Here is a 27,664-nt window from a genome sequence, read left to right as displayed (position 1 = left end):
CTCCCCTACCCCCCGGCTAAGTAGAACAATTTTTGCAATACAAAATAGTCTTTCCATTACTCGTTATTGTCATTATGGGGTCGGGTAATCGGGTAGCATATGGAATTAATGCTCCTGTTTGTTAAAATCGTTCTGCAACAAATAGGAGAACGCAATCTCTGATCGTGGTATGTGACTCATGCGTTTAACTCCTGATTTTCTAAGTTCTTTGCCATCTCGTGAAACATTCAGTACAGTCTCATAAGAAAGAAAACAAAATTTAGACGTGCTGGAACCAAATCCATGTAAAACAAAACAAAGTAAACTTTTACGTCCATAACCAACAAATTGAATGTTAGGCTTTAGTCTTGGGAATTTCCGTGCAACAAATCTAATAGAAACATTGAAGGAGAGGGCGGCTGAAGGTTGGTGGTCACGGAACGTGAGGAGCCAACATCTTTTTTCTCTCGCATGGATAGCTATTTCCTCACTCCCCCTTTGTCCGCAACTTCCGTTTGTTCTTCGGAGGTGAGATGGAGGGTGGCATTGGTAATACCACAAGTCTAGGCAATGATGGCGAGTTTTGCACGAGCAGCTTATACAATCAAATTTCTTTTTTACTGACACTTTTGAAAGTCTTTTCATGCTTGCCCGATATAAAAAGGACATTGCAAATCTCTTACTCTTCAGTTGCAAACCGTGCAGTTGCAAATACCAACCTCTAAAGCAATCTTTATCAAAATGCCCTTATTCTCCAATGTTATGGTGTGTTTAATTCTATATTCTAAGTAAAAAATTCAATGAGAAGTCAGCTTTAACTCTCGGTAACGAGGGTGACTAGGAAGCTTGATAAAGTCGTGGTAAATAGGCTACTTTTATCTACTGAGGCGCTCGTTGCAGCCTATAATGAGCTACAAATATATCCATTCACGTTTATAATCAGCCCAAGAAAAATACTGTCAATCCTATTCACAGGCTGTATAGCGATAGCAAAATGTCCTGGTAGCATTTGGTGAAAAGTGAAACAAAAGAAAGTAGGAAAACAATGGCTCAATCGGGCTCAATGAATGCATCCTGAAAGAAATCATCAGATCTGGTATCGCTGCCGTCTCCAGATCATTGTTCAATGAGAGTTTCGGTGTTTATAGCTTTGTTGGATATCAAAAATATATATGTCCGTGATTAACTTGTGATAAAAAATGTAGGACAATGAAAAAAAAACATGAAAAAGGCTGTGGACATGTTCTGGCCAGGCCACGACGTGCACAGTACTACTAGCTGATACCGACAAACCGCTATATGACCAAAGGCTTGGCTGTTGCGGAAAATTTTAAAGAATATAGCAATAGGATATAAAGAATTTTGTTTAATCTTTGATTTTGTAGGCACTGATGTCCCCACGCGATGGTTTTCAGGATTTATGGACATTTCGAATATGATATAACGCTTTGATTTCCTTTCAACTTTTCGTTGGCCTGCAGGTTGATATAGGATAAACAAAGATGTACTATGGCCTATTGACAAAATGAAAAGTAATTCAGTTGTGAAGACATAACAATGAACCGCGTTCTTCGTTCATAGACTCGGAATATAAATTTGAAATATTCTTACCGCTGCGGTTCCAATAAAACAAAATGCTAATTTCAAATGAAATGCGGAAAATCTGCTTGGTGAAAATTTATTCCTGCTGAGTACACCGTCACCGAGAAAGTAAGGATAACAACAATTTCAGTAACCTGAACCATACAGCGGAAGAAAGGAGGAAAATAAAGGGCTTAAATGGCATTCGAGATAATGGCATCAATTTTAACGCTATCAGTATGCATATATAGTGAAAAGTCATAAAATGGTTTTATTAATTTGCCAAGTTGTTTTAGGGAAGTCCAAGTAAGAGGCTCAAAACGTCAAGTCGTTGGGGTTTCGCAATCCGACTGTGTGGGACGTCGGTTACTCACGGACATGAATTGGACGAGAGCCGACAATATCACCCAGTTCTCGAGAGTTGAATGTTGCAACCAGTTTGCGCTCACCGTTAAACCGGGGAAGGAATTTTTGAACGAAGCTGATCATCTCTCCCGGTTTAACGTCACTAAAGAATAAAAAAACAAAATCACATCTTCAGTCAAATGTTTCCATTATGTCGTTATTTTTGTTAATTCACCGGTATTTGACCGTTTGGGCACGAACCAGACCCGATCCTTCAAATGAAAACTCACACTCCGTCAGAGTAACTGGCACTGGATTCATGAACGAGAAAGTAGCAAAGCATTCCTGGCCTATCTGGGGATTTCCTCGCACCTGGTAAACGGAGGTTATTTTTAGCATTGAAATTATCTGTTTCCTGAAACACAAACATTTATGGGCTTATGTAGTTACCTGAATATCCAACTTTGGTTTCTCCAGCTGGAAGTCGTCTTCTGCGCTGCACGATTGCTTAGTCTCTTGCACTGAAGCCATGGCGAACACCTTAATGTGACCGTAATCGACAACTCGTTCACGGTATTCTTCCCAGCTTATTCGAAGTTGCATAGTTTCTCCTGTTTGAATTTACAAAAATTAGCTCAAGATACTAGGCTTTCCAAACATTAGAAAGAAAGAACAAAACACTGACGGCTTCCCGGTTGAAGGACAAACTGACGATCGCTACGGCCAAGTCGGCGGGCAGTGACTCCTGTGTAATAGACAGAATTGGCACATAGGTATGCCGTGATGGTTCTCGTTTCTTGAGAACGGTTCTGTGAAGTGGTATTGACATCGAATTTTGAAATACGGAGCTGAACAGACTAATCAGAATTTAAGAATACCTGGATGAGAACTTGCACATTAAAAGGCTGTCCCCATGCAACCTTTTTCTTGCTCAACCAAGTCGAATTGAACGTCTTCATTGAGAGTTCGGGAATCAAAAATGGGCTGGGCTCGATCAACACTTCGGGCTGCGTTCATGGCTGACATACGATCAGCCGCTGTTTTCCCTGAATCAGCTGGATAGCGTGATTCATCGTACCAGGGTTTACGGGCGATGTCCATTGCACTTGGACGACGCACTGAAGTTCCTGGATATTGGATCACATCTCTTTCTCTATCTCTCCTTTCCAGATACGGTGAAGTCATCCCTTGGTCTTTGAAAGCGAGCCGTTAATTAAATTGTCGAAGAAAAAGAAAAAAAGAAAAAAAAAAACTGTAGGAAATTACTAAAGAGGGAATTGAAACATCCGTCAGATTGTCTTTGGTAGCGAGACGTGTTGTCGAGAGTCTTGTAAAGACCAGTGATATCTTCTACATCAGCATCGCTGACATCATCGTCAGCTCCCGGTCGCTTGGTCAGAATCAATCGCCCAACCCTATTATCAGCTACTGATTTCAGTTGCTCAAATAAATTTGTGAAGTATTTGTTTACTGATAATTGTTCACAGGGATCTTCTTGAATCCCCAATGGGATGTCTCGTCTTCTTGGAAGTGGGTGACTTCAGCGTTGATTTCCGCGAAAAGCTAACATCAAGTAGTAAAAGAGTTAGTTTCTGAAGGTATTGGTTAAATTTGAAACATAATACATATGGAGTATCAAAAGCAAATCCAATTTCACCACGACGGACAGACTCAACCGAAGACGGACCTCGACGGAAACCTTCGACGGCCAAAGGACCTCGGCTTTTTGGATCAGCTAAATAAAATAACAGAAATTTAAAAAATTTAGTGGAAAACCGAAATCATTGGATTTCTTTAAAGAACCTCCGGTGCTGTTCTGTCGACATTGAGGAGGAGGAGTCGGATCAACTGCCTGCCAGCCATTGTAACCGGTTTGCAGATCGGGCCGTGACATCCATACTTCAGTCCTTTTAAGTCAACCAACAAATCAGTGAACATCCTTTACGTCAAATTGCGTATCTCTTGCACTACCAAGCGTGGAAGTTCCACAAGGCATCTTGATTGTCGCCATCTGGGCCACCTTTCATCTCATCTCCAAAGACATCGAAATACTTGTCGACCGACAGCGTGTGATTTGTGTCGCGTGCAGAGACGAAATTGGTAACGGGACGGGAAGGAATACCCAAAGCGCGGAAAACTGTTTTTAATTGTTAAATGAATTCCTAAAATACTTAACTTTAAACCTAGTCAAATATCAGTACTAGAAGTAGCCACGGCTGCGAAAACCCAGCACTGCCCGTATTTGACTGGCTTAGATCCATTGCGTAGATAATGTTCGAAGATTTTGGAGCTTCCTGTCCATACCCATGGACAAACTCCGTCTTCAAACGAACCTTCCCATTTGCCTTCCAGTAATCCAAAGCCTTCGTTCGCATTGATCTACACAATCAATACGAACATTACTATGATAGCCTACTAGAAACTTTGAAAATGATGTTGATTACGATTGAAGCGATGGCACGGACAACTTGGACAGGATTGCCTCTTTCCGTTGGGTTGAGACCGGATTGGCCGAGCAAAAGTTGAGCGGCTGGTAAGGCCACGTCGGAAAACTGTCCGTAGATCCAGCGACGGCCTTTAGGTCGGTGATGGGTACCAACAAACACCTTGCCCGTGTCGTTCATGAGATACTCTCTACGGAGTTCCTCATCGTCCAAGTACACACAGTCCTCTGTTGCAATGTATACAATAAACATTTTTAGTTGGGCTTGTCTAATCAAAATATGATGATGAAGAAGTCCAACCTCGACAAAACGGATTGAACAAGACGTAAATGTCGTCTTTACAACGGAATTCGTCAATGCGGGCACCCGGCGTTGTCGTGGTAGTTTCGATGTTCACTCGCCATAATCCGACTAGTGCGTTTGCAGGAATATGAACCTGCAAATAAAAGAAGGAAAAATTATGATTAGTTATGGTAGTAGCATATTCTAATTAGTTTGAAATGATTTTACTTGACAAGAGATATTGAAACCCTCCTGTTGATGGATCCGCATGTCCCATTTCTGTGGAGCTCGGGTGAATTCACGTTGATTCATGTGGAAAGGCAAAACCACTTTGCTTCCCTTGGTGACTTGGGGATTCGGGCCTAACCAAAAGAGAACAAAATATTAAAGCTATCGTTTCGTTGAAAATCGCTAGAGTATCATTTTCATTGTGCTACCGAAAGTAAACACTGCGCGTAAAACGTCACGACGCGGATCGAAATTGCGGTCCTTCATCCGCACAGCCATGAAAAACGGCTGGCCACGACGAAGAACTGCTGTAGACGGCGAAGAAGATGAGTGATAATCCATAGAAGTCATTGACGCCATATTCGTCATCGACCTGGACCTAGCCATGGTAGAAGGTGATCCAATATCCTGTTATTTTGTGCAACATTAGTTTAGTGAAACGCCGAATAGCTGATGGATACAATGAATTACACGGCCAGAATCAAGAACGACTTCGTAGCGATCGGTCCGGTGTTCCCTGGCATTGTCTCGAGCAAACAACTCAACAGAATCGATCTTCAAATTGTCTGAAGGCACTTTGTTCGGAACAGATGAAAAATGTGTCAAAAATATTGACTTCAAAATTAGAAATTGGAAATTAATTAGAAAATACTTCCGTCGGTTAGTTTTTCCTCGACAGCTCGTTCAGCGCGGCGACGTCTGTCCAAGTCTTCGGCGTAGTGCGACACCAGCGATGCACGATAAGCCGCACTGTTGCCACCGGAACGGGCACTCGCGTTGTTCCCCATGCCATCTTGATCGGCGTTACGACGAGCAAAGCCCGACGAATTGGCCAAATTGTTCAATCCTGAATTTCCGCTCATGGAATGACGTAATAAGGCTGTAAAATTGTTTAGTGTAAAAGATAAATGGCTTTCACAATAATTTCTATAGTAGCTAATTTTTGATCCAGTTACTTGGTGATCCTTGTTGATTCATCATCGAACGACGTAACATGCCTGAATTGTTTTTTGATGTTAGAGGAGATGACGGCACTATTTTTAAAAAGCCGATTATTATTATTATTATTTTTTATTTTTACCTGGAGAGCCAGATTGATTCAGTGGAGAACTCATTGTGCTTTCGAGGAGAAAAAATTGCAGAGAAAACAAAGTTGTGGTCGCGTTGAATCAGCGGAAATGGCTCAGTATAGCAGTGCCGACGGAAAGACGTATGCCCTTCAAGATTGTAACAAAATGAAGTAGTTTCAGATTGTTACATTATTGAAACATCATAACTGGTATGTTGGGCACCAATTACTAAACAAATTGTCGGATTAACTTATGGTTAAACGAACTACGGTACATGAGTTTTTTTGGGAGAAGAGATCATCTCTTATGATTACAAAATCAATTACAAATCAGAGAAACGAGTACAAAGTACAAAAACTAACCTTAAAGTTCCCTGTGTTTTCGCTACTACAGCAGAAACAAGACAATTCTATCCTCCGTCTACGTTCTCTATTTATATTCTTTTTGTCACATCAATGTAGCCTTAAAATTTTGAGCTTATTTAGAGAAATGAAAATCTTAACAGATGCATATCAAGTTACGTCAGGGTACGATTATTTCAGTTTCCAGTTTCCAGTCCTACTTGGCTCATGGGTATCTGATGTCATCAGGTCTCTCCCCGTGTACCATCTCACGATGACTATTTAGGCTAGTCTGGTCACGCTTAATTGTTTCAAACTGAGTGGTATTCAGTGTTGACGTAATTTTATCCCATCGCCAGAGCTACCGTGACATTAAAAGTAGCATAACTACTGAACGAAAATGCAAGTCGAAGTTGCAATGGCTCCAAGTGCGTTTGTAACCGGTCTACAGTCTAAAAACCAGCAAAGTTACCAGCTCAAGTTATTCGTTTCTTTTGAATCGCGAGAGTGGATGTACCGCTCGAACTGTTCTATCTGCCGTATGGAAATCTTATAATCAAATGGTATTACAACTGAATTGCCCCATTTATTAGTTAAAGGAACAAAGCCGAGTTGGAGAGCACGCTGGCTTTGCTTTCCAAGGAACAATTTGCGTTAGACCCTACATGTACGCGCTTCAATATAGTATCTTATTCAGCATTTTTAAAAGTCGAGACTGCAACCAACGTTTTCAAACCAAGGTTTGATAAGTTCAAACTAATTTGTATAATCCAACGCTTTTTAATTTTTCCTTCCCAAGACTTCGTGTTATACGTAAAAAGTAATCCTCTTGCTTAAGTTGACTATGTTGCTAAATGTTACCTAAGTTTCAAATTATAATAGGGAAAATTGGAAGAGGGAATGTAAAGCGGATTGAATTCAGTCTCAAAGTCTTTGTCTAGGTAGTTCCGGGTGTTTCCCCTCAGCTGACTATAAAACACGCTATAGGTCTAGTCAACTTTCGGCTAAGCAAGTTACTAAACAACTCCAAATGCAAAAAGATATTACACGGTCCACTGATGGTCCAACCTCTGACTAGGTTACATTACTTTTATTTGGATCCAACAGATTCAACTGACAGATTATGCAGTAGACACTGCTATACTCTGGAATTCACACTGGACACAAGATAGCCACAATCTGATACACAATACATGTATGCAATTACTGACCTGTTAACTGTGCACAGATCTAAATAAGTATTGGTATTCATTAATTATGAAAGAATTTTAAAAAATGGTATCAAGTATCGCGGTTTAATGAATAAAAAACGTGTATTTTCAGAAAATTCGTTTTATTTAGATCAAAGGACGGCAATTTCCAGACTGGAAATTCTTCTTTTATCGACTGGTTAATTCAATTGAAGTGGACGGATTGCAGATCTTGGGACGTTATTGAAGCTTTTTTCTAACTGCCTGGAATATAAAGAAAGGCCAATATTTTTCTGAGCATGAAATTGTTAAGAAATATTTCGAACAGCAACGGTTACGAAAGTGCCGCAAATCAAAATATGCCATGGTAACAAAATTATGCTACTGCCATTGTTAAACTAACCTTTTTTAACGACCGTAGCCTTTTCCAGCAGCGTGACTTCCATAACCTCCACTCATCAGTGCAGAATGACCTCCATATACCCCGCTCATTTGTGATCCATGGCCACCGTAACCTTTGGCTGCCGATGCTGCATGACCTCCATATCCTCCGCTGGTTGGCAAAGCATGGCCACCGTATCCTCCGTTCATTGACGCAACATGACCACCATATCCTCCGCTCACAGGTGACGCGTGATTGTTGCTGTAGCCTCCACTCTTAGGCCGACGGACCGCTTGCCTACTGCCGTACCCTCCGCTCGCAGGAGAAGGATGCCCTCCGTATCCTCCACCAACTGGTGCACCATGTCCATCATACGCACCACTAACGGGGGCAGCATGACTACTGAAATGCCCTCCACCCACGGGTGATGTGTGACCACCGTATCCTCCGCTGATTGGCGCAATTTGACCTCCGTACCCCCCGCTCACGGGTGCTGCGGGACTGCTGTGATGTCCCCCTATCATTGGAGAGATGTGGCCACCGTATCCTCCATGCGACGAATGGCCAGCGTGTCCCGAACTCATCGGTAATGTATGACCACCGCCATGTCCTAGACTTTGTTGGCCACCTGATAATTATACAAATTCATTACTTGATTTTTAAAACTCTGTAGCTGTCAATATCTATTTTCCTTGTCCTGGTTGGTCTCGGACGTGCAAGGAGCAACACTTACCATAGCTACCGTAACCACCTCCACTCCCGCCGCCTCCTCTTCCTATACATAAAAATCAATAAATAGATATTGGATCTAATCTTCGAAATATTACTAAAACTAATAGAATTTTGTTGAGTTTTTAAAACCTTTTTTATGGGCGTCGGATGCCGAGAAAACCAAAGCAGCTACCAGCAACGTTGTCCACTGCAAAATGGAACAAATTTGAATTAAAACCAAAATCAATGATATCTGCTTTTACAATAGAATCAAACAAACCTCAACATTGAAGAATGAGCACATTTTGATGAAGATTGCGTTGCGTTAGAGATTGGTATTTGCAAATGCACGGTTTGCAACTGAAGAGCAGTAGATTTGCAGCGGCCTTTTTATATCGAACGCCGAGAAAAAGACCTTCGGAAACGTCAGCAAAAAAAAAAAAATAAAAATAACAAATTGTATAAACTGCTCGTGCAAAACACGTCCGCATCGCCTAGAACTGTGGTGTTGCCAATGCCACCCCCGTCTCGTCTTCAAAAAAACAAAAGGAATGGTGCGAACAAAGAATAGAGACGAAATAACCATCCATGCGAGAAAAAAAAAGATGTCAGTTCTTCACGTTTTGTGACCAAAACCTTCAGCCATCCCCTCTTTTAATATTCCTTAATAGGTTTATGGCGCGGGAATTCCCAAGACCAATGCTTAAAAGTACCCTTTTTGCTCATTGTTTTTTTGTTTTGCATCCACGGATTGAAGGAAAAGGCTTCTTCCGTGACATGGGTAACACACCGAGGGGTTGGCAACTGATTTGAATCTCGTACACCCTGTCGAGAATCAGTTTAAATCTTAAGCCAAAATTTTGAATCTAAGCCAAAATGTTTGAATTTAAGCCAAAATATTTGAATCTAAGCCAAAATGTTTGAATCTTAGCCAAAATTTTTGAATCTAAGCCAAATTATAAATCTTAAGCCAAAAACAAGTGCGAATCTTAATTAAACTTTTGTGAATGTTAAACAAATTTAAATTTTCTAAAATAAAATATTAGAAATTACTTGCGTTCTTAATTAAAATAATGTAGTTTCAATTCATAGAGATAAGTTCTAATCATATTTGCTTAGGCCCACCGACTCTGTGATGCCTGTATATCGATTTCGAATGATCGATGATCTGAAACGTCAAAAATTGTCGTCTGAAATAATTTGAATAAAGACACTCAATAGAAATAAGACAAAATGAGTCAAGCAGAGAATGTTTATGACACTTTTGAAAAATGCGGATTAAATTTGCCCATTCACATAAAAAATCTTCTTCAAAAGCTAGGCTATAGTAGCTTTAGATCTTTTGCTCAAGACCACCCTATCGATAATGATAAACTTCAAGAGATAGAAGACAATATTAGGATGCACGTAGCCAGCGCATCTATGATTAATAAATTAGAAAAGCACGAAAATTCATCAGCAGAAAAAATCAATTTATTTGGAGAATTGTTCTACGAAAACCCAAAGCAGTTCACGTTCTTACCTGGAGAAAGATCATCTATTATATCCGCAGTAGAGCTTTGTGCAAGCATACTAAAGGAGAACAAAATCCCAGTCTTACAAGTGAATTCCATGTTTAGAAAACATTCTTCAGTAGCATCTTCCCTAGCAGCAACTAGACCTCAGCTGGCTATTGACACCACCAAGGGCAACGCTCAGCAGTTCCTCACAAGCAGTAACGCAGCAGGGATGAACCAGCTTCCTATATCCAAAGGACGTAGCCTACTAGAAGCAGCAAGTAATAACTGGGTCCAACGCTTCAAACAAACAAATAATCTCAACTATACCTTAGAAGATTTTACTGTATGTGAAGAAACCAGAAAAATAGTTTGCGAACACAAGGATCATTTCAAAGCCACCACAATCAGGATGGTGTTCGACGATAAAGGATATTGGAAAATTTCTAATTTTTCAAGACATGTATTACAGTAAGTAGGCTAAAAATAAAGCATTTGAGTTAAATAAAACATAATAACAATTCTTTTACCTAGGACTATCAGTCAGCACTGAAGCCGACTGGACCATCAGAAGAAAAAATTGTCAACGTAGACATAATAGACACTAGCAACAGTGATGGTGGGAATATCAGGAATGAAACTAAAACAAATGGAAATAAGGTAAATAGTGATGATGAGGTACTATAAACAATGCAAACGAATGGAAATTTGAACTGCTAAACCCTTGTTGACACTTTTTGCAGGAAACTGTTTCTTTACCGCCAGCGCTTGCTGGTGCTGGTAATACCAAAAGCACTGATGAGCCATCCTACAAGATTCAGGAGCAGGGAACCAACAATAAGGGACTCCAGAAGCTTACTGATGGATTAGGTAATAGTTTGGTATCAACATTTATTGACTAAGACTAAAAGTATTAATTTCTTGTTGTAGGATTTCGCTTCAGCAAAAAATCCACCAGTAAGAGTACCTATAGGGGAGACCGGGGCTAGTTGGCTTAGGGGTAAGTCGCTCTTTTGCGTATTACTTGGCGCCACTTAAAAATTAGAGTTTTTCAGGATAGCCGAAGTGTTAATTAATATCACTAGATGGTCTGTACAAAATTTTAATTTTGTCTGCACTTAAATGCTGACGTTGTACTGCAAAAACTGTTTTACGCTTCGCCGCGAACTTTTTTTTCCGTGCATTTTTCTTTTTCAGAAATAAGGTATGTAGTTGATGTTAATGAAATTTTTTCTTTAGATACCTTAGTCTTTTAGCTAAGGGTCAGTCAATTCTAAAATTCAATATAATTTATTTTTAAGTAAATATTTTAAAGAAAACAATGACCCCTACCCATGGGGTAGGTTGGCTGTTTTTTTTGGGGGCAAGTTGGCCTTTTGTTTTAGCTTCTGACCTTGTTTATTTGTTTGTCAAAATCTTCGGTTTTTTTAGTGTTACACGAGGATGAGGAACTATGTACGAAAAACTGACAGGGGAAAAACGTCTAGTGAGGTTATCGAAAGAGCAATTGATGTTGTTCTTACAGAAGGAAGAGGAATAACTGAGGTTGGAGAAATGTTTCAGATTCCCAGAAGAAGTCTTGCTAGATACGTAGACAAGAATAAGAATGTGCTACCCTGTAAACAAAAATATGGTTATTCAAAGATTCGTCAGGTAAGAAATACATTGAGTTTAGGCTACAGGCATAGTAAGTTAGGCTAATGAGTGTAAACATTTTGTCGAACAGGTTTTCACAGATGAGGAGGAGGCTATACTAGTGAAATATTTGCATCGAGCAGCAGATATTTATTTTGGATTGTCACCACTGGACGTTAGGAAACTAGCATTTCAATTGGCCACCAAAATGAACATCAAAATTCCCTTGTCGTGGACTACAAAATGCTTAGCTGGCCCAGTGGCCCTGACTGGTTTAGCTCATTTCTTAAGAGACATAATACCACAGACAACGAAGTGGAAGACTGCGATCGCCTATACTGGCCAAAGGGCGATGCTCGTGACTGCCACCAGGTTCGCGTCGTATGTTCTAGGCCCGTTTCTTAAAGAATTTTATTATGTCCCTACTGATCAGATGCTTTACACACCCGGGGTTTGTGAGGAAACTATTGCATCAAATTTTTTTATTTTTATTTCTTAATCACCTGTAGCCCTTTGTAAAATCCCTTGAATTATTTTATAATTTATGTATAACTTAGCGGTTAGGAAATAAATTAATGTTCAACACACCCTTTTTAACAATTTTTTCTTCTATTTATTATAAATCGTGAAGCGCTGTACTTATATGTCAAATCGGAATAAAGCCTAAATTGGGCGCGAATTGGTAGGGGCATAAGTTATAGTCTAGCACTTTTAGTTTCCGAAAAAAAAAAATATCCACCTGTGGAAAAAAAAAGTTATTTACGAACCGTTTCTGTCAAAGGTGACTCTCAACGGCCTCCGAGTCACTATCCTGAGTACTGTAGACATTGTTGGACTTCTCTTAAAAGAGAATTACAAGTATGTGTTAACTGGCAAGCTAAATCAAGACTGCATTGAAGTATGTTATGTTTAAAGAAATTTTCGAGAAATCAATTCATAATTTTTTTGCATGTTCTAGCGCTTCTTTGGAATTATAAGAATGAGTGGGCGATGTGGCGATAAGCCTACGATGACTTCGTTTTTGGAGTTGTTTCGACTTCTAACACTCTATTACCCAACAAAACAATTTTTGCGGGGTTCAAACTGTGAGGAAGAAGAGGAAAAAAGTGAAGTACTGACATCGTACCATACATGGATGAAGATAAATTTTAACAACAACAAGAAGGAAATGAAGGAAAAGAAAGAATACTTTAGAGACATTCTTTTAAAAGGAATAGAACGGGAAATCAATTTGTCCAATGTTGCGGCAATCAATTCCGAAGAAGACAGCACTTCACTAAACCTTGATGAATCTAAAATGAACATCCTTGATTGCGACATTATGTATTACATATGTGGATACTTAGTTCACTCATACAGGAAAAAGGGGAAAACAACTAATTCTTCGTTTTGCAAACATTGTTTGGAATCGGTTGATGTGAGTCCAGAAGAACTCCCCCCAAATTTTCGGCTGCCCAATTAACTAAAATCAAGAAAAAAGGAAAGTTAATTTTCGCTTCTTCCACCATGTTCCAGTTAATTTGTAAAGTCGAAGAAGCTTTTTTAAACTTAACAAAAGGAAATCGTGTATTCCTAAGAGACGCCTTTGAGGCTGTCTTGGTTACATTATCTGCCGAAAAATTACCATTAATTGGTTGTACGGTACACCAAAAAGAGCTGATGACAGCTGTAATCTTCCAGTACCTTATTTTACGATTTCGATGTTTTGCAAAAAAAAAATGATTGCTATTGTTGAAAAAAAAAATCTGAAGCACACGCAAGAATGAAGACAAAAAAATTACAAAATTTAATCGGCGATGATTAAATTGTTATTATAAACATCAACTGATTGTGATACAGAAATAAATTACATGTGATAAACATCTACGTTATATTTTTTTTTTAGAAAACTAGAAATTAAATAATTAATCAAACTAGAAAACAACTACATTGACTGGGTTTGAAACTCTTGCACTTCGCGCACAATTTAGGATTTGACATATAAGTACAGCGCTTCACGATTTATAATAAATGGAAGAAAAAATTGTTGAAAAGGGTGTGTTGAACATTAAATTATTTCCTAACCGCTAAGTTATACCTAAATTATAAAATAATTCAAGGGATTTTAAAAAGGGCTACAGGTGATTAAGAAATAAAAATTAAAAAATTGGATGCAATAGTTTCCTCACAAACACAGGGTGTGTAAAGCATCTAATCAGTAGGGACATAATAAAATTCCTTAAGAAACGGGCCTAGAACATACGACGCGAACCTGGTGGCAGTCACGAGCATCGCCCCTGAGCGTCCTCTCAGTCTTATGGGGCTGATCGCAGTCTTCCACTTCGTTGTCTGTGATAATACTTTGTCAATTAGGAAACCCGAGGCTACCTCCTTGGCAAGAACATCATCTTTCAACAAACACAACTGCGACGCCTTTTTTGACAATTACGAGAGATTGTTGACAAGAGAAAACATATCACTTGATTGTGTATGGAATATGGACGAGACTGGTGTTACAACTGTCATGCCACCTGAAAAGATCGTTGGTCGACGTGGCCAAAAGCAAATAGGTTAGAGGACTATAGTATAAGTTTGCAGTTATTTATATTTTATATCATCTTTGAAACTACTTTTCTATAGGGGCAATCGTTTCGGCAGAGAGAGGGACTTTAGTTACCGTTGTTTGTGCAATTTCGGCTTTAGGAAACACAATTCCCCCTTTTTTTGTTTTTCCAAGGTAAATTTATAGTCTTGAAAGCAAGCAGTTTGTGGTATTAATTGATGTTATATGAAAAATAGAGTGAACTTCAAAAGATTGTGTTATCTGAACAGCCGCCCAACTCTAAAGCTGATGAGTTCAAGAAAAGCAAGCCAGCAAAGCGGAACAAAAAAGAAGTCAAGAAAAAAGAATCATTTTGCCCAGAATGCGGAGGGCGTTATTCCACCACTAAAGAAGATTGGATTCGTTGTAGAATTAAAAAATGTTGCTTATGGGCGTGCGAGTCGTGTGTGGATGACAGAGGAGAAGATTAAAATTCATACGTGTGTTCAAAGTGCTCTGCAAAGATGTAAGGCCAACTTGCCCCGACTTCACGGGCAACTTGCCCCACTTACGGGGTAAGTTGCCAGCTGAAAGTGTCCGAATAAAACTGTTTTTTGGGCAGAAAGTTTTTCTAAATTAGCACTTTTTTTTAACGCTACAATTTAGATAAGATAACAAAGCATCAGCTAGGCCATAAATGTTATCATTACAGGAAAAATTACAAGTGGTAAGACAGGGTGTGTAAAAACCAGGCCAACTAGCCCCGGTCTCCCCTACATGGCGGAACAAGAAACAACAAGGAAACATGATGTAAAAACTGGAGATACATCACCCACGACAATTAGTTGTCGACATATCCCTCCCGAACTGCAACGATTTATAGCTGTACTTTTTTCTCTATCTTGTATTCCAGGAGTTAAAAATAAAAGTAGTTTGACTGAAAATTAAGTATGCGGTAAACGTTTTGAATTAAAGATGGGTTAATCGTTTATTAATCCCAAACTGCAATGGTGGAAACAGTTTTCGTAAAGCACCAAGTTGTTGTCGTTAGGCTTATCATACCTATTGTGGATATTCTGCTTGTTAAAATTGAACATAGTAACAGAAGGCAAACATTCATAACCAGCATTAGGTTATCATTCGCACAGCTGATTGATTCGCACTGCTGATTCGCAAAGCTGATTCGCACAGCTGATTCGCACAACATCAAAGCTGTTTGACCGATATGAAACCAAAAATATATAAAATATAGGCCTTCGTGCTGTATTCTTTTCTCTGAACATACAATATACCACCATTTTTAATTTTTTTGCCATCGGTGAACACAATATTTTTGCCGTCCACGAACTTAAAGATTTTTTGAGACCTTCAAAGCCAAAGACTACAGAAATATAAATCGATGATAAACAGTCTGAAGCCAACAATATCCTTGTGGATTAGTCAGTGGTTTTTAACATCTGTATAGCCACGTCAAGAATTTCGTAGCATTATGCTGTTGTTTGGTGTCACATTATCTTGGAATATCACTCAAAGACGCACCTAATAGTATTAGAAAGACCAATCCAAGCTAGCTGAAGAATAATAATAACTTTTTTTTTTGTGCTATTCACCCAAAAGTTATGGCAACGTGCAGAACAAGAGTATGTTTATTATTACTGCCCAACTTCCGGATGATATATTAATAACTACATTTACTTGAAATTGACATAACATTGATGAACAATGTTTGTTTAATTTTTTATTTGTGTTCATTTGAAAATAAACGAAAATCTTTATGCTTTTTCCCTCTTATTCACCCATATTTCAACCGTTTTTCTCTTATTCGCCCATATTTTCACCTTTTTCAAGATGGCTAGATTACTCTTACCACTCTTATTACTTATGCAGGCGCTTTATTTTTTTTTTGCTTTAGTTCCTCATTCGAAACTTTCTTTCATAAAGATGAATTGTTCAAGGATGTTTTCCGTCTTTTCCGAGGAAGAAGGAAGAAGAGCAACTGTGATTACCACTGAGATGCTTGTCTGCATGAACAGCCATTTCGCGCCTGCTCTTCAATTTCTGGCAAATCCACAGGGTCTCTTACTGGATCTCGACGCTTATGCCTTTCTTTTAGAACTTAAGAGGCAATGTAAAGAGGACCCAAATTTCTTGAAAAATTCTGGTTCGTCGGGAAACCTCTTCACATTAGCCCAAATTGACATAGCCATTGAAGGGCGGCACGCGGCAGTCCACGGCAGACAAAGCAAAATATTAACCAACTGGAGCCCATATCTTCAATCATGGCGGTACATAACCGGAAAAATCGGTCAAAACTATCATTTGGAAAAAATTCGCCAATTTTCAAATCGAATCAATCGAATAGCAACAACAGGCCAAACGAATACAACTTCTGTTACTTCAAGGAGAGGCGACGACGTGGCGACAATGTTGATAAATAAAATGACAGTTGCAACGAACTGCTTTTTTGCGCCAGCTTTGGTGTCTTTTTGTCGTCGCATACGGTTATTACCTTACTCAAATCGATTCAGTAGTATTTGGGACGTTGATGTTCAAGGGTATATCAAAGCTTTAAAGGACACATGTTGTAAAGATAGCGAATTCCTCGTAAACGAGGGAACAGGCGACAACAGGTTCACTCAGCGTCAGCTAGTGCTTTCGCTTTTAACACGAAATGCCGTAGTCCATGGCAAACGGCAACAAGTGCTGGCAAAATGGAAAGTGTTCATAAATTCCTGGATATACGTTCTGAGAAAAATCGCAAAATATGAACATCCCGACCAGCTTAAGCGAATTTTCGATTTTATGTACGGGATTGACAAGTAGTATGGCGAAGAATCCCGTAGTAGTAAGGAACATATTTTTTTAGACTTAAGCTCACCTGCCGTGCTTTCGGTGGTAGCAGCCAGACCAAGTAGGGGAGACTGGAGTAAGCCGGGACGGTGTTTGTTTTCCCCCTATATCTCCCAAACTAATCATTAAATTAATTTATCATTTTGTTTTTATGTATTCCATACTGTAATGTACCCCCATATTTTTTATATAATTTAATAATAAACCATTTTTCCATATAAGACATTTAAAGTTTTCTTAGATTTGTGGGAGGAGCCTATTTTGAGGGGTAAGTGAGGACACTAGGGTGGGTGGTGAGGGACGTCCTCCGTTTGCGCCTTAAAATTCATTAAAAAAATTTGTAAAAATTGAAATAGCGTCCCACTGCATAGACTCTATAAGTTAATAAATGTTTCAATTTGATTATTGTGTTAATAAAACTTTTTTCTTATATGATAAAAAAACCCTTATTACAAGATAGGTGGGGGTTGGGCTTATTGTAATCGATTAATATGCTGAATAATCGATTGCTTTTTATCATTGTAAGGAACAGTATTGGCGTCATGAGCTCGGTGATGAGTGATGGGCTTGATGGCCAAACCCTCCCACTAATGTCCCATTTTAGTCAAAAACAGCTGTCCTGATTTCCCGATAAAGACTATTTTTTTAAACGTTAATATTATCTACAGTAATTGATCGAAAATTATAATTTTTGTTTTTAACGATAAAGAAATGATTAAGCTTCATTTCCATATTAAATTTACAAGCCGTTAATTATTAATAATAATTTATAATTAACGATAATTAATTTTTCTTTTTAACGATAAAGAAATGATTAAGCTTCATTTCCATATTAAATTTACAAGCCGTTAATTATTAATAATAATTTTAATAATTAATAATAATTAATTATTTTAATTACAAACGTTAATATTATCTACAGTAATTGATCGAAAATTATAATTTTTGTTTTTAACGATAAAGAAATGATTAAGCTTCATTTCCATATTAAATTTACAAGCCATTTGCGATTATTTTTTTCTAGAAACTTTTATTAACGGAGACAAAATTAACTAAAAAAAAAACCGTTTTTTTAGTTTTGTTTATAACTGATACAGTTATTGACATATGTATCTAAATAATAGACTAAAAAAATTATTAATTTTAACAAAATCTACTATTTTTCCCCCTACTGTCCCTCTTGACCCGGTGTCCCGGCATACTCCAGTCTCCCCTATTGACAATCACCATCGCAATCTGTTTGCAACATATATTGCTGTCTATTCTAGGGTTTGCTTCCATCTAAGAACCTGGTGAATAAACCACAACCGGTGTCAGAACGTCCGGTCCAACCTCCTCTGTCTGGCAGAGCTTTTAAAATTATAATTACCAACTCTCCTATGAGTAGCTTGAGTTATTAGTTGCGTGCATTCACAAAATTCTGTACGTATCTGTGTGTGTGTGTGTGTTTATCTGTGTGTGAAATTTTTATACCTTTGATCGACCTTTGATGTAAATTACCTAGTCAAAATTACCTCTTGTGTGCATGTGTGTGTCTGTGTGAGTATGAGTGTGTTTAGGTGCTGTAATGTTTTGGCTATAGTTAAAAATGCACTGCTTTAAACTTCAAACAAAAATGTTTTTGTCTTTTATTGGTGTTCGTTGGGGGGAGGGGGTAAGAAGGCAAAGGTAGCCTTCTTAGATAAGCGAAAAAGCTGCGGTGAAATAAAAAACCTTTTTTAAAACTCCAGTCAGTGTGTTGAAGTAAAAGGTGATGAAGTGAAATGAACGAAAGTGATGAACTTTATTCAAGCTGTATTTGAGCGGGGAGGGAGTCTTTGATACACGCTAGACAAAAGGAGACTGGATCTGTGAGCTTCTTAGTTAGGGTGGGATGGAGGCTGAGTTGCCAGATGTGGCGTCATCACACGCCCTTTTTGACGAGCAAAACATACAGTAAAGTGTGTTTTTGGCTCTCATGGTACAGTATCCTGCACAAAAAGGTGAACACCGATTTTTTTTTTAAAAGCCATCTGTGGGTAGAAAATATTAATAGTTTACCTTTTTAAGAAGAGGTAGGGCGGTTTTGGCGCAAAATCATCATAAGGGGGGTTGGGTAATGTCAGTCCAGACACCTTTTTTTTTGCCCTAGGTATTAAATGTCTGGAAAAAGTGCAGACTGTATCATCGGTAGACTCCCCTACCCCCCGGCTAAGTAGAACAATTTTTGCAATACAAAATAGTCTTTCCATTACTCGTTATTGTCATTATGGGGTCGGGTAATCGGGTAGCATATGGAATTAATGCTCCTGTTTGTTAAAATCGTTCTGCAACACATAGGAGAACATTGAAGGAGAGGGCGGCTGAAGGTTGGTGGTCACGGAACGTGAGGAGCCAACATCTTTTTTCTCTCGCATGGATAGCTATTTCCTCTCTCCCCTTTGTCCGCAACTTCCATTTGTTCTTCGAAGGTGAGATGGAGGGTGGCATTTGTAATACCACAAGTCTAGGCAATGATGGCGAGTTTTGCACGAGCAGCTTATACAATCAAATTTCTTTTTTACTGACACTTTTGAAAGTCTTTTCATGCTTGCCCGATATAAAAAGGACATTGCAAATCTCTTACTCTTCAATTGCAAACCGTGCAGTTGCAAATACCAACCTCTAAAGCAATCTTTATCAAAATGCCCTTATTCTCCAATGTTATGTTGTGTTTAATTCTATATTCTTAGTAAAAAATTCAATGAGAAGTCAGCTTTAACTCTTGGTAACGAGGGTGACTAGGAAGCTTGATAAAGTCGTGGTAAATAGGCTATATCAAATTTTATATATGTCCGTGATTAACTTGTGATAAAAAATGTAGGACAATGAAAAAAAAACATGAAAAAGGATTTGGACATGTTCTGGCCAGCCCACGACGTGCACAGTACTACTAAGCTGATACCGACAAACCGCTATATGACCAAAGGCTTGGCTGTTGCGGAAAATTTTAAAGAATATAGCAATAGGATATAAAGAATTTTGTTTAATCTTTGATTTTGTAGGCACTGATGTCCCCACGCGATGGTTTTCAGGATTTATGGACATTTCGAATATGATATAACGCTTTGATTTCCTTTCAACTTTTCGTTGGCCTGCAGGTTGATATAGGATAAACAAAGATGTACTATGGCCTATTGACAAAATGAAAAATAATGCAGTAGTGAAGACATAACAATGAACCACGTTCTTCGTTCGTAGACTCGGAATATAAATTTGAAATATTCTTACCGCTGCGGTTCCAATAAAACAAAATGCTAATTTCAAATGAAATGCGGAAAATCTGCTTGGTGAAAATTTATTCCTGCTGAGTACACCGTCACCGAGAAAGTAAGGATAACAACAATTTCAGTAACCTGAACCATACAGCGGGAGAAAGGAGGAAAATAAAGGGCTTAAATGGCATTCGAGATAATGGCATCAATTTTAACGCTATCAGTATGCATATATAGTGAAAAGTCATAAAATGGTTTTATTAATTTGCCAAGTTGTTTTAGGGAAGTCCAAGTAAGACGCACAAAACGTCAAGTCGTTGGGGTTTCGCAATCCGACTGTGTGGGACGTCGGTTACTCGCGGACATGAATTGGACGAGAGCCGACAATATCACCCAGTTCTCGAGAGTTGAATGTTGCAACCAGTTTGCGCTCACCGTTAAACCGGGGAAGGAATTTTTGAACGAAGCTGATCATCTCTCCCGGTTTAACGTCACTAAAGAATAAAAAAACAAAATCACATCTTCAGTCAAATGTTTCCATTATGTCGTTATTTTTGTTAATTCACCGGTATTTGACCGTTTGGGCACGAACCAGACCCGATCCTTCAAATGAAAACTCACACTCCGTCAGGGTAACTGGCACTGGATTCATGAACGAGAAAGTAGCAAAGCATTCCTGGCCTATCTGGGGATTTCCTCGCACCTGGTAAACGGAGGTTATTTTTAGCATTGAAATTATCTGTTTCCTGAAACACAAACATTTATGGGCTTATGTAGTTACCTGAATATCCAACTTTGGTTTCTCCAGCTGGAAGTCATCTTCTGCGCTGCACGATTGCTTAGTCTCTTGCACTGAAGCCATGGCGAACACCTTAATGTGACCGTAATCGACAACTCGTTCACGGTATTCTTCCCAGCTTATTCGAAGTTGCATAGTTTCTCCTGTTTGAATTTACAAAAATTAGCTCAAGATACTAGGCTTTCCAAACATTAGAAAGAAAGAACAAAACACTGACGGCTTCCCGGTTGAAGGACAAACTGACGATCGCTACGGCCAAGTCGGCGGGCAGTGACTCCTGTGTAATAGACAGAATTGGCACATAGGTATGCCGTGATGGTTCTCGTTTCTTGAGAACGGTTCTGTGAAGTGGTATTGACATCGAATTTTGAAATACGGAGCTGAACAGACTAATCAGAATTTAAGAATACCTGGATGAGAACTTGCACATTAAAAGGCTGTCCCCATGCAACTTTTTCTTGCTCAACCAAGTCGAATTGAACGTCTTCATTGAGAGTTCGGGAATCAAAAATGGGCTGGGCTCGATCAACACTTCGGGCTGCGTTCATGGCTGACATACGATCAGCCGCTGTTTTCCCTGAATCAGCTGGATAGCGTGATTCATCGTACCAGGGTTTACGGGCGATGTCCATTGCACTTGGACGACGCACTGAAGTTCCTGGATATTGGATCACATCTCTTTCTCTATCTCTCCTTTCCAGATACGGTGAAGTCATCCCTTGGTCTTTGAAAGCGAGCCGTTAATTAAATTGTCGAAGAAAAAAGAAAAAAAGAAAAAAAAAAACTGTAGGAAATTACTAAAGAGGGAATTGAAACATCCGTCAGATTGTCTTTGGTAGCGAGACGTGTTGTCGAGAGTCTTGTAAAGACCAGTGATATCTTCTACATCAGCATCGCTGACATCATCGTCAGCTCCCGGTCGCTTGGTCAGAATCAATCGCCCAACCCTATTATCAGCTACTGATTTCAGTTGCTCAAATAAATTTGTGAAGTATTTGTTTACTGATAATTGTTCACAGGGATCTTCTTGAATCCCCAATGGGATGTCTCGTCTTCTTGGAAGTGGGTGACTTCAGCGTTGATTTCCGCGAAAAGCTAACATCAAGTAGTAAAAGAGTTAGTTTCTGAAGGTATTGGTTAAATTTGAAACATAATACATATGGAGTATCAAAAGCAAATCCAATTTCACCACGACGGACAGACTCAACCGAAGACGGACCTCGACGGAAACCTTCGACGGCCAAAGGACCTCGGCTTTTTGGATCAGCTAAATAAAATAACAGAAATTTAAAAATTTAGTGGAAAACCGAAATCATTGGATTTCTTTAAAGAACCTCCGGTGCTGTTCTGTCGACATTGAGGAGGAGGAGTCGGATCAACTGCCTGCCAGCCATTGTAACCGGTTTGCAGATCGGGCCGTGACATCCATACTTCAGTCCTTTTAAGTCAACCAACAAATCAGTGAACATCCTTTACGTCAAATTGTGTATCTCTTGCACTACCAAGCGTGGAAGTTCCACAAGGCATCTTGATTGTCGCCATCTGGGCCACCTTTCATCTCATCTCCAAAGACATCGAAATACTTGTCGACCGACAGCGTGTGATTTGTGTCGCGTGCAGAGACGAAATTGGTAACGGGACGGGAAGGAATACCCAAAGCGCGGAAAACTGTTTTTAATTGTTAAATGAATTCCTAAAATACTTAACTTTAAACCTAGTCAAATATCAGTACTAGAAGTAGCCACGGCTGCGAAAACCCAGCACTGCCCGTATTTGACTGGCTTAGATCCATTGCGTAGATAATGTTCGAAGATTTTGGAGCTTCCTGTCCATACCCATGGACAAACTCCGTCTTCAAACGAACCTTCCCATTTGCCTTCCAGTAATCCAAAGCCTTCGTTCGCATTGATCTACACAATCAATACGAACATTACTATGATAGCCTACTAGAAACTTTGAAAATGATGTTGATTACGATTGAAGCGATGGCACGGACAACTTGGACAGGATTGCCTCTTTCCGTTGGGTTGAGACCGGATTGGCCGAGCAAAAGTTGAGCGGCTGGTAAGGCCACGTCGGAAAACTGTCCGTAGATCCAGCGACGGCCTTTAGGTCGGTGATGGGTACCAACAAACACCTTGCCCGTGTCGTTCATGAGATACTCTCTACGGAGTTCCTCATCGTCCAAGTACACACAGTCCTCTGTTGCAATGTATACAATAAACATTTTTAGTTGGGCTTGTCTAATCAAAATATGATGATGAAGAAGTCCAACCTCGACAAAACGGATTGAACAAGACGTAAATGTCGTCTTTACAACGGAATTCGTCAATGCGGGCACCCGGCGTTGTCGTGGTAGTTTCGATGTTCACTCGCCATAATCCGACTAGTGCGTTTGCAGGAATATGAACCTGCAAATAAAAGAAGGAAAAATTATGATTAGTTATGGTAGTAGCATATTCTAATTAGTTTGAAATGATTTTACTTGACAAGAGATATTGAAACCCTCCTGTTGATGGATCCGCATGTCCCATTTCTGTGGAGCTCGGGTGAATTCACGTTGATTCATGTGGAAAGGCAAAACCACTTTGCTTCCCTTGGTGACTTGGGGATTCGGGCCTAACCAAAAGAGAACAAAATATTAAAGCTATCGTTTCGTTGAAAATCGCTAGAGTATCATTTTCATTGTGCTACCGAAAGTAAACACTGCGCGTAAAACGTCACGACGCGGATCGAAATTGCGGTCCTTCATCCGCACAGCCATGAAAAACGGCTGGCCACGACGAAGAACTGCTGTAGACGGCGAAGAAGATGAGTGATAATCCATAGAAGTCATTGACGCCATATTCGTCATCGACCTGGACCTAGCCATGGTAGAAGGTGATCCAATATCCTGTTATTTTGTGCAACATTAGTTTAGTGAAACGCCGAATAGCTGATGGATACAATGAATTACACGGCCAGAATCAAGAACGACTTCGTAGCGATCGGTCCGGTGTTCCCTGGCATTGTCTCGAGCAAACAACTCAACAGAATCGATCTTCAAATTGTCTGAAGGCACTTTGTTCGGAACAGATGAAAAATGTGTCAAAAATATTGACTTCAAAATTAGAAATTGGAAATTAATTAGAAAATACTTCCGTCGGTTAGTTTTTCCTCGACAGCTCGTTCAGCGCGGCGACGTCTGTCCAAGTCTTCGGCGTAGTGCGACACCAGCGATGCACGATAAGCCGCACTGTTGCCACCGGAACGGGCACTCGCGTTGTTCCCCATGCCATCTTGATCGGCGTTACGACGAGCAAAGCCCGACGAATTGGCCAAATTGTTCAATCCTGAATTTCCGCTCATGGAATGACGTAATAAGGCTGTAAAATTGTTTAGTGTAAAAGATAAATGGCTTTCACAATAATTTCTATAGTAGCTAATTTTTGATCCAGTTACTTGGTGATCCTTGTTGATTCATCATCGAACGACGTAACATGCCTGAATTGTTTTTTTATGTTAGAGGAGATGACGGCACTATTTTTAAAAAGCCGATTATTATTATTATTATTTTTTATTTTTACCTGGAGAGCCAGATTGATTCAATGGAGAACTCATTATGCCTTTAAAGTGAAAAATAAAATAAAATATTTATACAGTATATAAACTAATTATTGATGGTTAGAATCAGAAAATATAGAACAGTATATAGCAGTGCCGACGGCAAGTCGTTTTCTATTAGACCGATTAAAACAAAATAAAGTGGCTCGACATTGTTATTCGAACCGTTAGTAGCTAACCGGTGAAAATTAAGGTATGATCTAACTTTAAAGAAATAGTCAGACTGAATTGTGATTCAACGAACTACCCGATTTATTGTTTGGAGAAGAGATCATCTTTGTGATGGCGATTACCTCAAAGTTTTCTGGGCCAACGACGTGTTTTCGCTGCTACTGCAAAAACAAGACAATTCTCTCTTCCGTCCACGGTCTCTATTTATATTATTTTCATATCTAGGTTGTATTAGAACTTTGATATAATTTTAGGAAATGAAATTCTTAACAAATGCAGATCAACTTACGTCAGGATACAAGTCTCTCTGGTTCCGGTGTACAGTCACACTTAGTCCATACGTATCACATTTCACAGGTCTCTTCCCGTGTCGCTCCTCACGCTGATGAAGTTCACAATCTGGTCACGCTTAATTGTTGCAAAGCGAGTGGTATTCAGTGTTGAAGTAATTTCATCCCATCACCATGGCCAATGCGACATTTAATGTTGTTTAGTAGCATAAATACTAAACGAAAACGTAAGTCGAAGTTGCGATGGCTCCGAGTACGTTTGCAACCGGTCTTCAGTCCAGAAACCAGCAAAGTTACCAGCTCAACATATCGTTTCTTTTGAATCGAGCGATTGCATGTACAGTCCCGCTGTTTTATTTTCCTGGAGGAAAACTCTCAAAGATTTCATCCAGATAAGTTTTTCCCGTTAATTATTGGTTTCCTTACGAATTGTGCCTCCTTAAAAGTATACAGCCAACCTAGTTATATGACTTGATAATTTTTTCTTATAATCAAATTGTATATTATAACTGGATTGCTTCATTTCTAGTAAACGAAACGGAGCTGAATTGAAGGGCATGTTGACTTTGCTCTTGAAGCAGCAATTTTTGTTACCTGTACGCGCTTGAAAATCCCTCGTTCAGTTTAAAAGAAGTTGAAACCGATACCAAAATCCACATTCAAAATGTTGATCAACCCACCGTTTCAAAGTTTGATAAGTTCAAAATAATTTACATCACTCAGTGCCCTTCCGTTTTCCCTTTTTTCAACCCCAAATTTTTGTGTTGCATGAAAAGGAATCCTCTTTTTTAATTAAATCACTTCGTTAAATAAGACAATCAAAGGTTTTAATTATGGTAGCGCAAATTAAAGCAGGAAACACGTCGGCCTACTTTTACGTACAGTATTTCTATTGCTGCTCTCTCTGTTCTTTCAACGTCTGCTGATTGACAATTGATGCACGATTGTTGCACAGTTACAGATTACTGTTGTCATAAGCATGGCTGGAATTTGACGAACGAAAAACAGATTCGGCTGTCACGGTGCTTATTTTGCCGCACTTACCATGTTTTCTCGAGAGCTACAAAGCGAATTTAATCCAGTCTCAGTGTTCTTGTCTAGGTAGTTCCGGGTGTTTCACCTCTGCTGACCATAAAATCCGCTATGGTCAATTTTCGTCTGACGAAGTTGCTAACCAGTAGTAAACTTGGTAAATCTGTCTACCAATGGTAAACAGATATTTCATGCATCCTCTTCTAGTTAGGCCTACAGAATCAGACTCTGCTACCATAGAATTCATACTCGACGCAAGATAGTCACAATCATCATATATAGGCTGTTAATAAACATGTAATGCAATTGGTGCCTTGTTACCTGTGCACAGATCTAAATAAGTATTAGCAGACTTTTGATTGAGGTTGGCGTGCAGCTCACAAACACAACCCATAAGTTGGGAAACAGAAAGAATAAAAAAAAAATAAAAGAGAGAAAAACAGTAGCTGCTACGAAAAAAGAAGAATATCGCGGTTTTATGAAAAAAACGTGTATTTTCCGAAAATTCGTTTAATTTGGATCCACAGACGGCCATTCCCTGATGGGAAATTTCTTTTTTCAACTGATCAATTCGACTTAAGTGGGTGGATTGCAGATCTCGAAAAGATTGAAGCTTTGTTCTAAGGCCTGAAATATGTAAAAAGGCCATTTTTTTCTGAGCATCCATTATAAGTTGTAAAGAAATATTTCAAACAGCCACTGTCACGAAAGTTTAGCAAATTAAAATATGCTAAAATGAAATTATGACACCGCCATTTGTCAAACTAACCAGTTTTTAACGACCATAGCCTTTTCCAGCAGCGTGGCTTCCATAACCTCCACTAGTTGGTGCAGAATGACCTCCATATCCTCCACTTATTTGTGATCCGTGGCCAACGTAACCTTTTCCTACCGATGCTGCGTGACTTCCGTATCCTCCGTTCATAGGAGCTACATGACCTTCATATCCTCCACTGGTTGGCACTGCATGGCCACCGTATCCTGTGTTTATTTGAGCTGCGTGACCACCATGTCCTTTTCTTGCTGGCGCTGAATGACCCCCGAATCCTCCGTTCATTGGCGCAGCATAACCACCATATCCTCCGCTCACAGATGCAGCGTGATTTTTATTGTAGCCTCCACTCTTAGGCCGACGGACCGCTTGACTACTGCCGTACCCTCCGTATCCTCCACCGGCTGGTGAACCATGTCCACCATACCCACCACTAACGGGAGAAGCGTGACTACTGGTATCTCCTACACCCATGGGTGATGCGTGACCACCGTACCCTCCACGTATTGGCGCAATCTGACCTCCATACTCTCTGCTCACGGGTGCTGCTTGACTGCTGTGGTGTCCTCCTATCATCGGAGAAATGGGGCCACCGTATTCTTTCTGCGATGAATGGCCACCGTGTCCCGAATTCATCGGTAGTAATGTATGACCACCACCGTAGCCTAGACTTTGTTGGCCACCTAAAAATGATAAAAATCTATGACAT

General features: G+C 39.5%; 3 protein-coding genes, 3 long non-coding RNA genes and 1 pseudogene across 11 annotated transcripts in view; 4 read left to right on the top strand and 3 right to left on the bottom strand.

Annotated features, from left to right (window-relative positions):
* Positions 1-154: 154 nt before the first annotated feature.
* LOC123467378 lies at positions 155-20,358 on the top strand. Of its 2 annotated transcripts, XR_006641743.1 has the most exons (3): positions 155-284; positions 339-839; positions 19,898-20,358. It is a non-coding gene; the product is annotated as an uncharacterized LOC123467378 (long non-coding RNA). The 2 variants fall into 2 exon arrangements; XR_006641744.1 differs by lacking the exons at positions 155-284; positions 339-839 and adding an exon at positions 19,576-19,837.
* Positions 1,642-6,360, bottom strand: LOC123467376 (annotated as a pseudogene).
* On the top strand, positions 6,699-8,654 carry LOC116926180. Its single transcript, XR_004395884.2, has 4 exons — positions 6,699-6,809; positions 6,864-7,010; positions 7,070-7,090; positions 7,153-8,654. It is a non-coding gene; the product is annotated as an uncharacterized LOC116926180 (long non-coding RNA).
* Positions 7,565-27,664, bottom strand: part of LOC116935339 (TATA-binding protein-associated factor 2N) — a 28,479-nt gene continuing 8,379 nt past the window's right edge. Inside the window, exons 4-5 of one of the 5 annotated variants that reach the window (XM_045167329.1) lie at positions 7,864-8,470; positions 7,565-7,724 (exon numbers count right to left, since the gene is read on the bottom strand). In XM_045167329.1, coding sequence (XP_045023264.1) covers positions 7,869-8,470 — 602 coding nt within the window. In that variant the 3' untranslated portion in view covers positions 7,565-7,724; positions 7,864-7,868. Of the gene's footprint in view, positions 7,725-7,858; positions 8,471-26,657; positions 27,639-27,664 lie in introns of those variants that run through there. The other 4 variants (XM_045167326.1, XM_045167325.1, XM_045167327.1 and 1 more) reach the window with 4 other exon arrangements.
* LOC123467377 lies at positions 11,539-12,264 on the top strand. Its single transcript, XR_006641742.1, has 2 exons — positions 11,539-11,702; positions 11,776-12,264. It is a non-coding gene; the product is annotated as an uncharacterized LOC123467377 (long non-coding RNA).
* On the top strand, positions 13,721-14,985 carry LOC116933860. Its single transcript, XM_045167330.1, has 4 exons — positions 13,721-14,233; positions 14,304-14,400; positions 14,463-14,780; positions 14,872-14,985. The coding sequence occupies exons 1-4, from the start codon at positions 13,981-13,983 to the stop codon at positions 14,873-14,875; spliced, it is 672 nt and encodes a 223-aa protein (XP_045023265.1). The 5' UTR covers positions 13,721-13,980; the 3' UTR covers positions 14,876-14,985.
* Positions 20,356-25,062, bottom strand: LOC123467375 (hemocyte protein-glutamine gamma-glutamyltransferase-like). The gene is made up of 20 exons (XM_045167323.1): positions 24,984-25,062; positions 24,654-24,692; positions 24,529-24,570; positions 24,225-24,452; positions 24,044-24,147; positions 23,782-23,980; positions 23,573-23,706; positions 23,363-23,498; positions 23,063-23,289; positions 22,820-22,997; positions 22,590-22,755; positions 22,422-22,525; positions 22,245-22,354; positions 22,091-22,182; positions 21,886-22,034; positions 21,498-21,811; positions 21,305-21,428; positions 21,070-21,230; positions 20,855-20,991; positions 20,356-20,782 (listed from the first exon to the last, which is right to left on the bottom strand). Exons 2-20 carry the CDS (start codon positions 24,685-24,687, stop codon positions 20,641-20,643), a joined length of 2,781 nt encoding a protein of 926 aa, XP_045023258.1. The 5' UTR covers positions 24,688-24,692; positions 24,984-25,062; the 3' UTR covers positions 20,356-20,640.

Source organism: Daphnia magna, unplaced genomic scaffold, assembly GCF_020631705.1.
Source record: "Daphnia magna isolate NIES unplaced genomic scaffold, ASM2063170v1.1 Dm_contigs180, whole genome shotgun sequence".
In the NCBI taxonomy this organism is placed as follows: Eukaryota; Metazoa; Arthropoda; class Branchiopoda; order Diplostraca; family Daphniidae; genus Daphnia; species Daphnia magna.
This window is presented reverse-complemented; position numbering and strand designations above follow the sequence as displayed.

What these genes read in the sequence shown, in the direction of transcription:
- LOC123467375 (XM_045167323.1), bottom strand. Translation starts at nt 24,687, where the DNA reads ATGAGTTCTCCATTGAATCAATCTGGCTCTCCAG. An exon ending in TCGTTCTTGATTCTGGCCGT is followed by an intron (nt 23,981 to 24,043) that starts GTAATTCATTGT and finishes ACAAAATAACAG; the next exon opens with GATATTGGATCACCTTCTAC. An exon ending in TCGACAGAACAGCACCGGAG is followed by an intron (nt 22,355 to 22,421) that starts GTTCTTTAAAGA and finishes TATTTTATTTAG; the next exon opens with CTGATCCAAAAAGCCGAGGT.
- LOC116933860 (XM_045167330.1), top strand. Translation starts at nt 13,981, where the DNA reads ATGGGGCTGATCGCAGTCTTCCACTTCGTTGTCTGTGATAATACTTTG. An exon ending in ACGTGGCCAAAAGCAAATAG is followed by an intron (nt 14,234 to 14,303) that starts GTTAGAGGACTA and finishes ACTTTTCTATAG; the next exon opens with GGGCAATCGTTTCGGCAGAG. An exon ending in CCTTTTTTTGTTTTTCCAAG is followed by an intron (nt 14,401 to 14,462) that starts GTAAATTTATAG and finishes TATGAAAAATAG; the next exon opens with AGTGAACTTCAAAAGATTGT.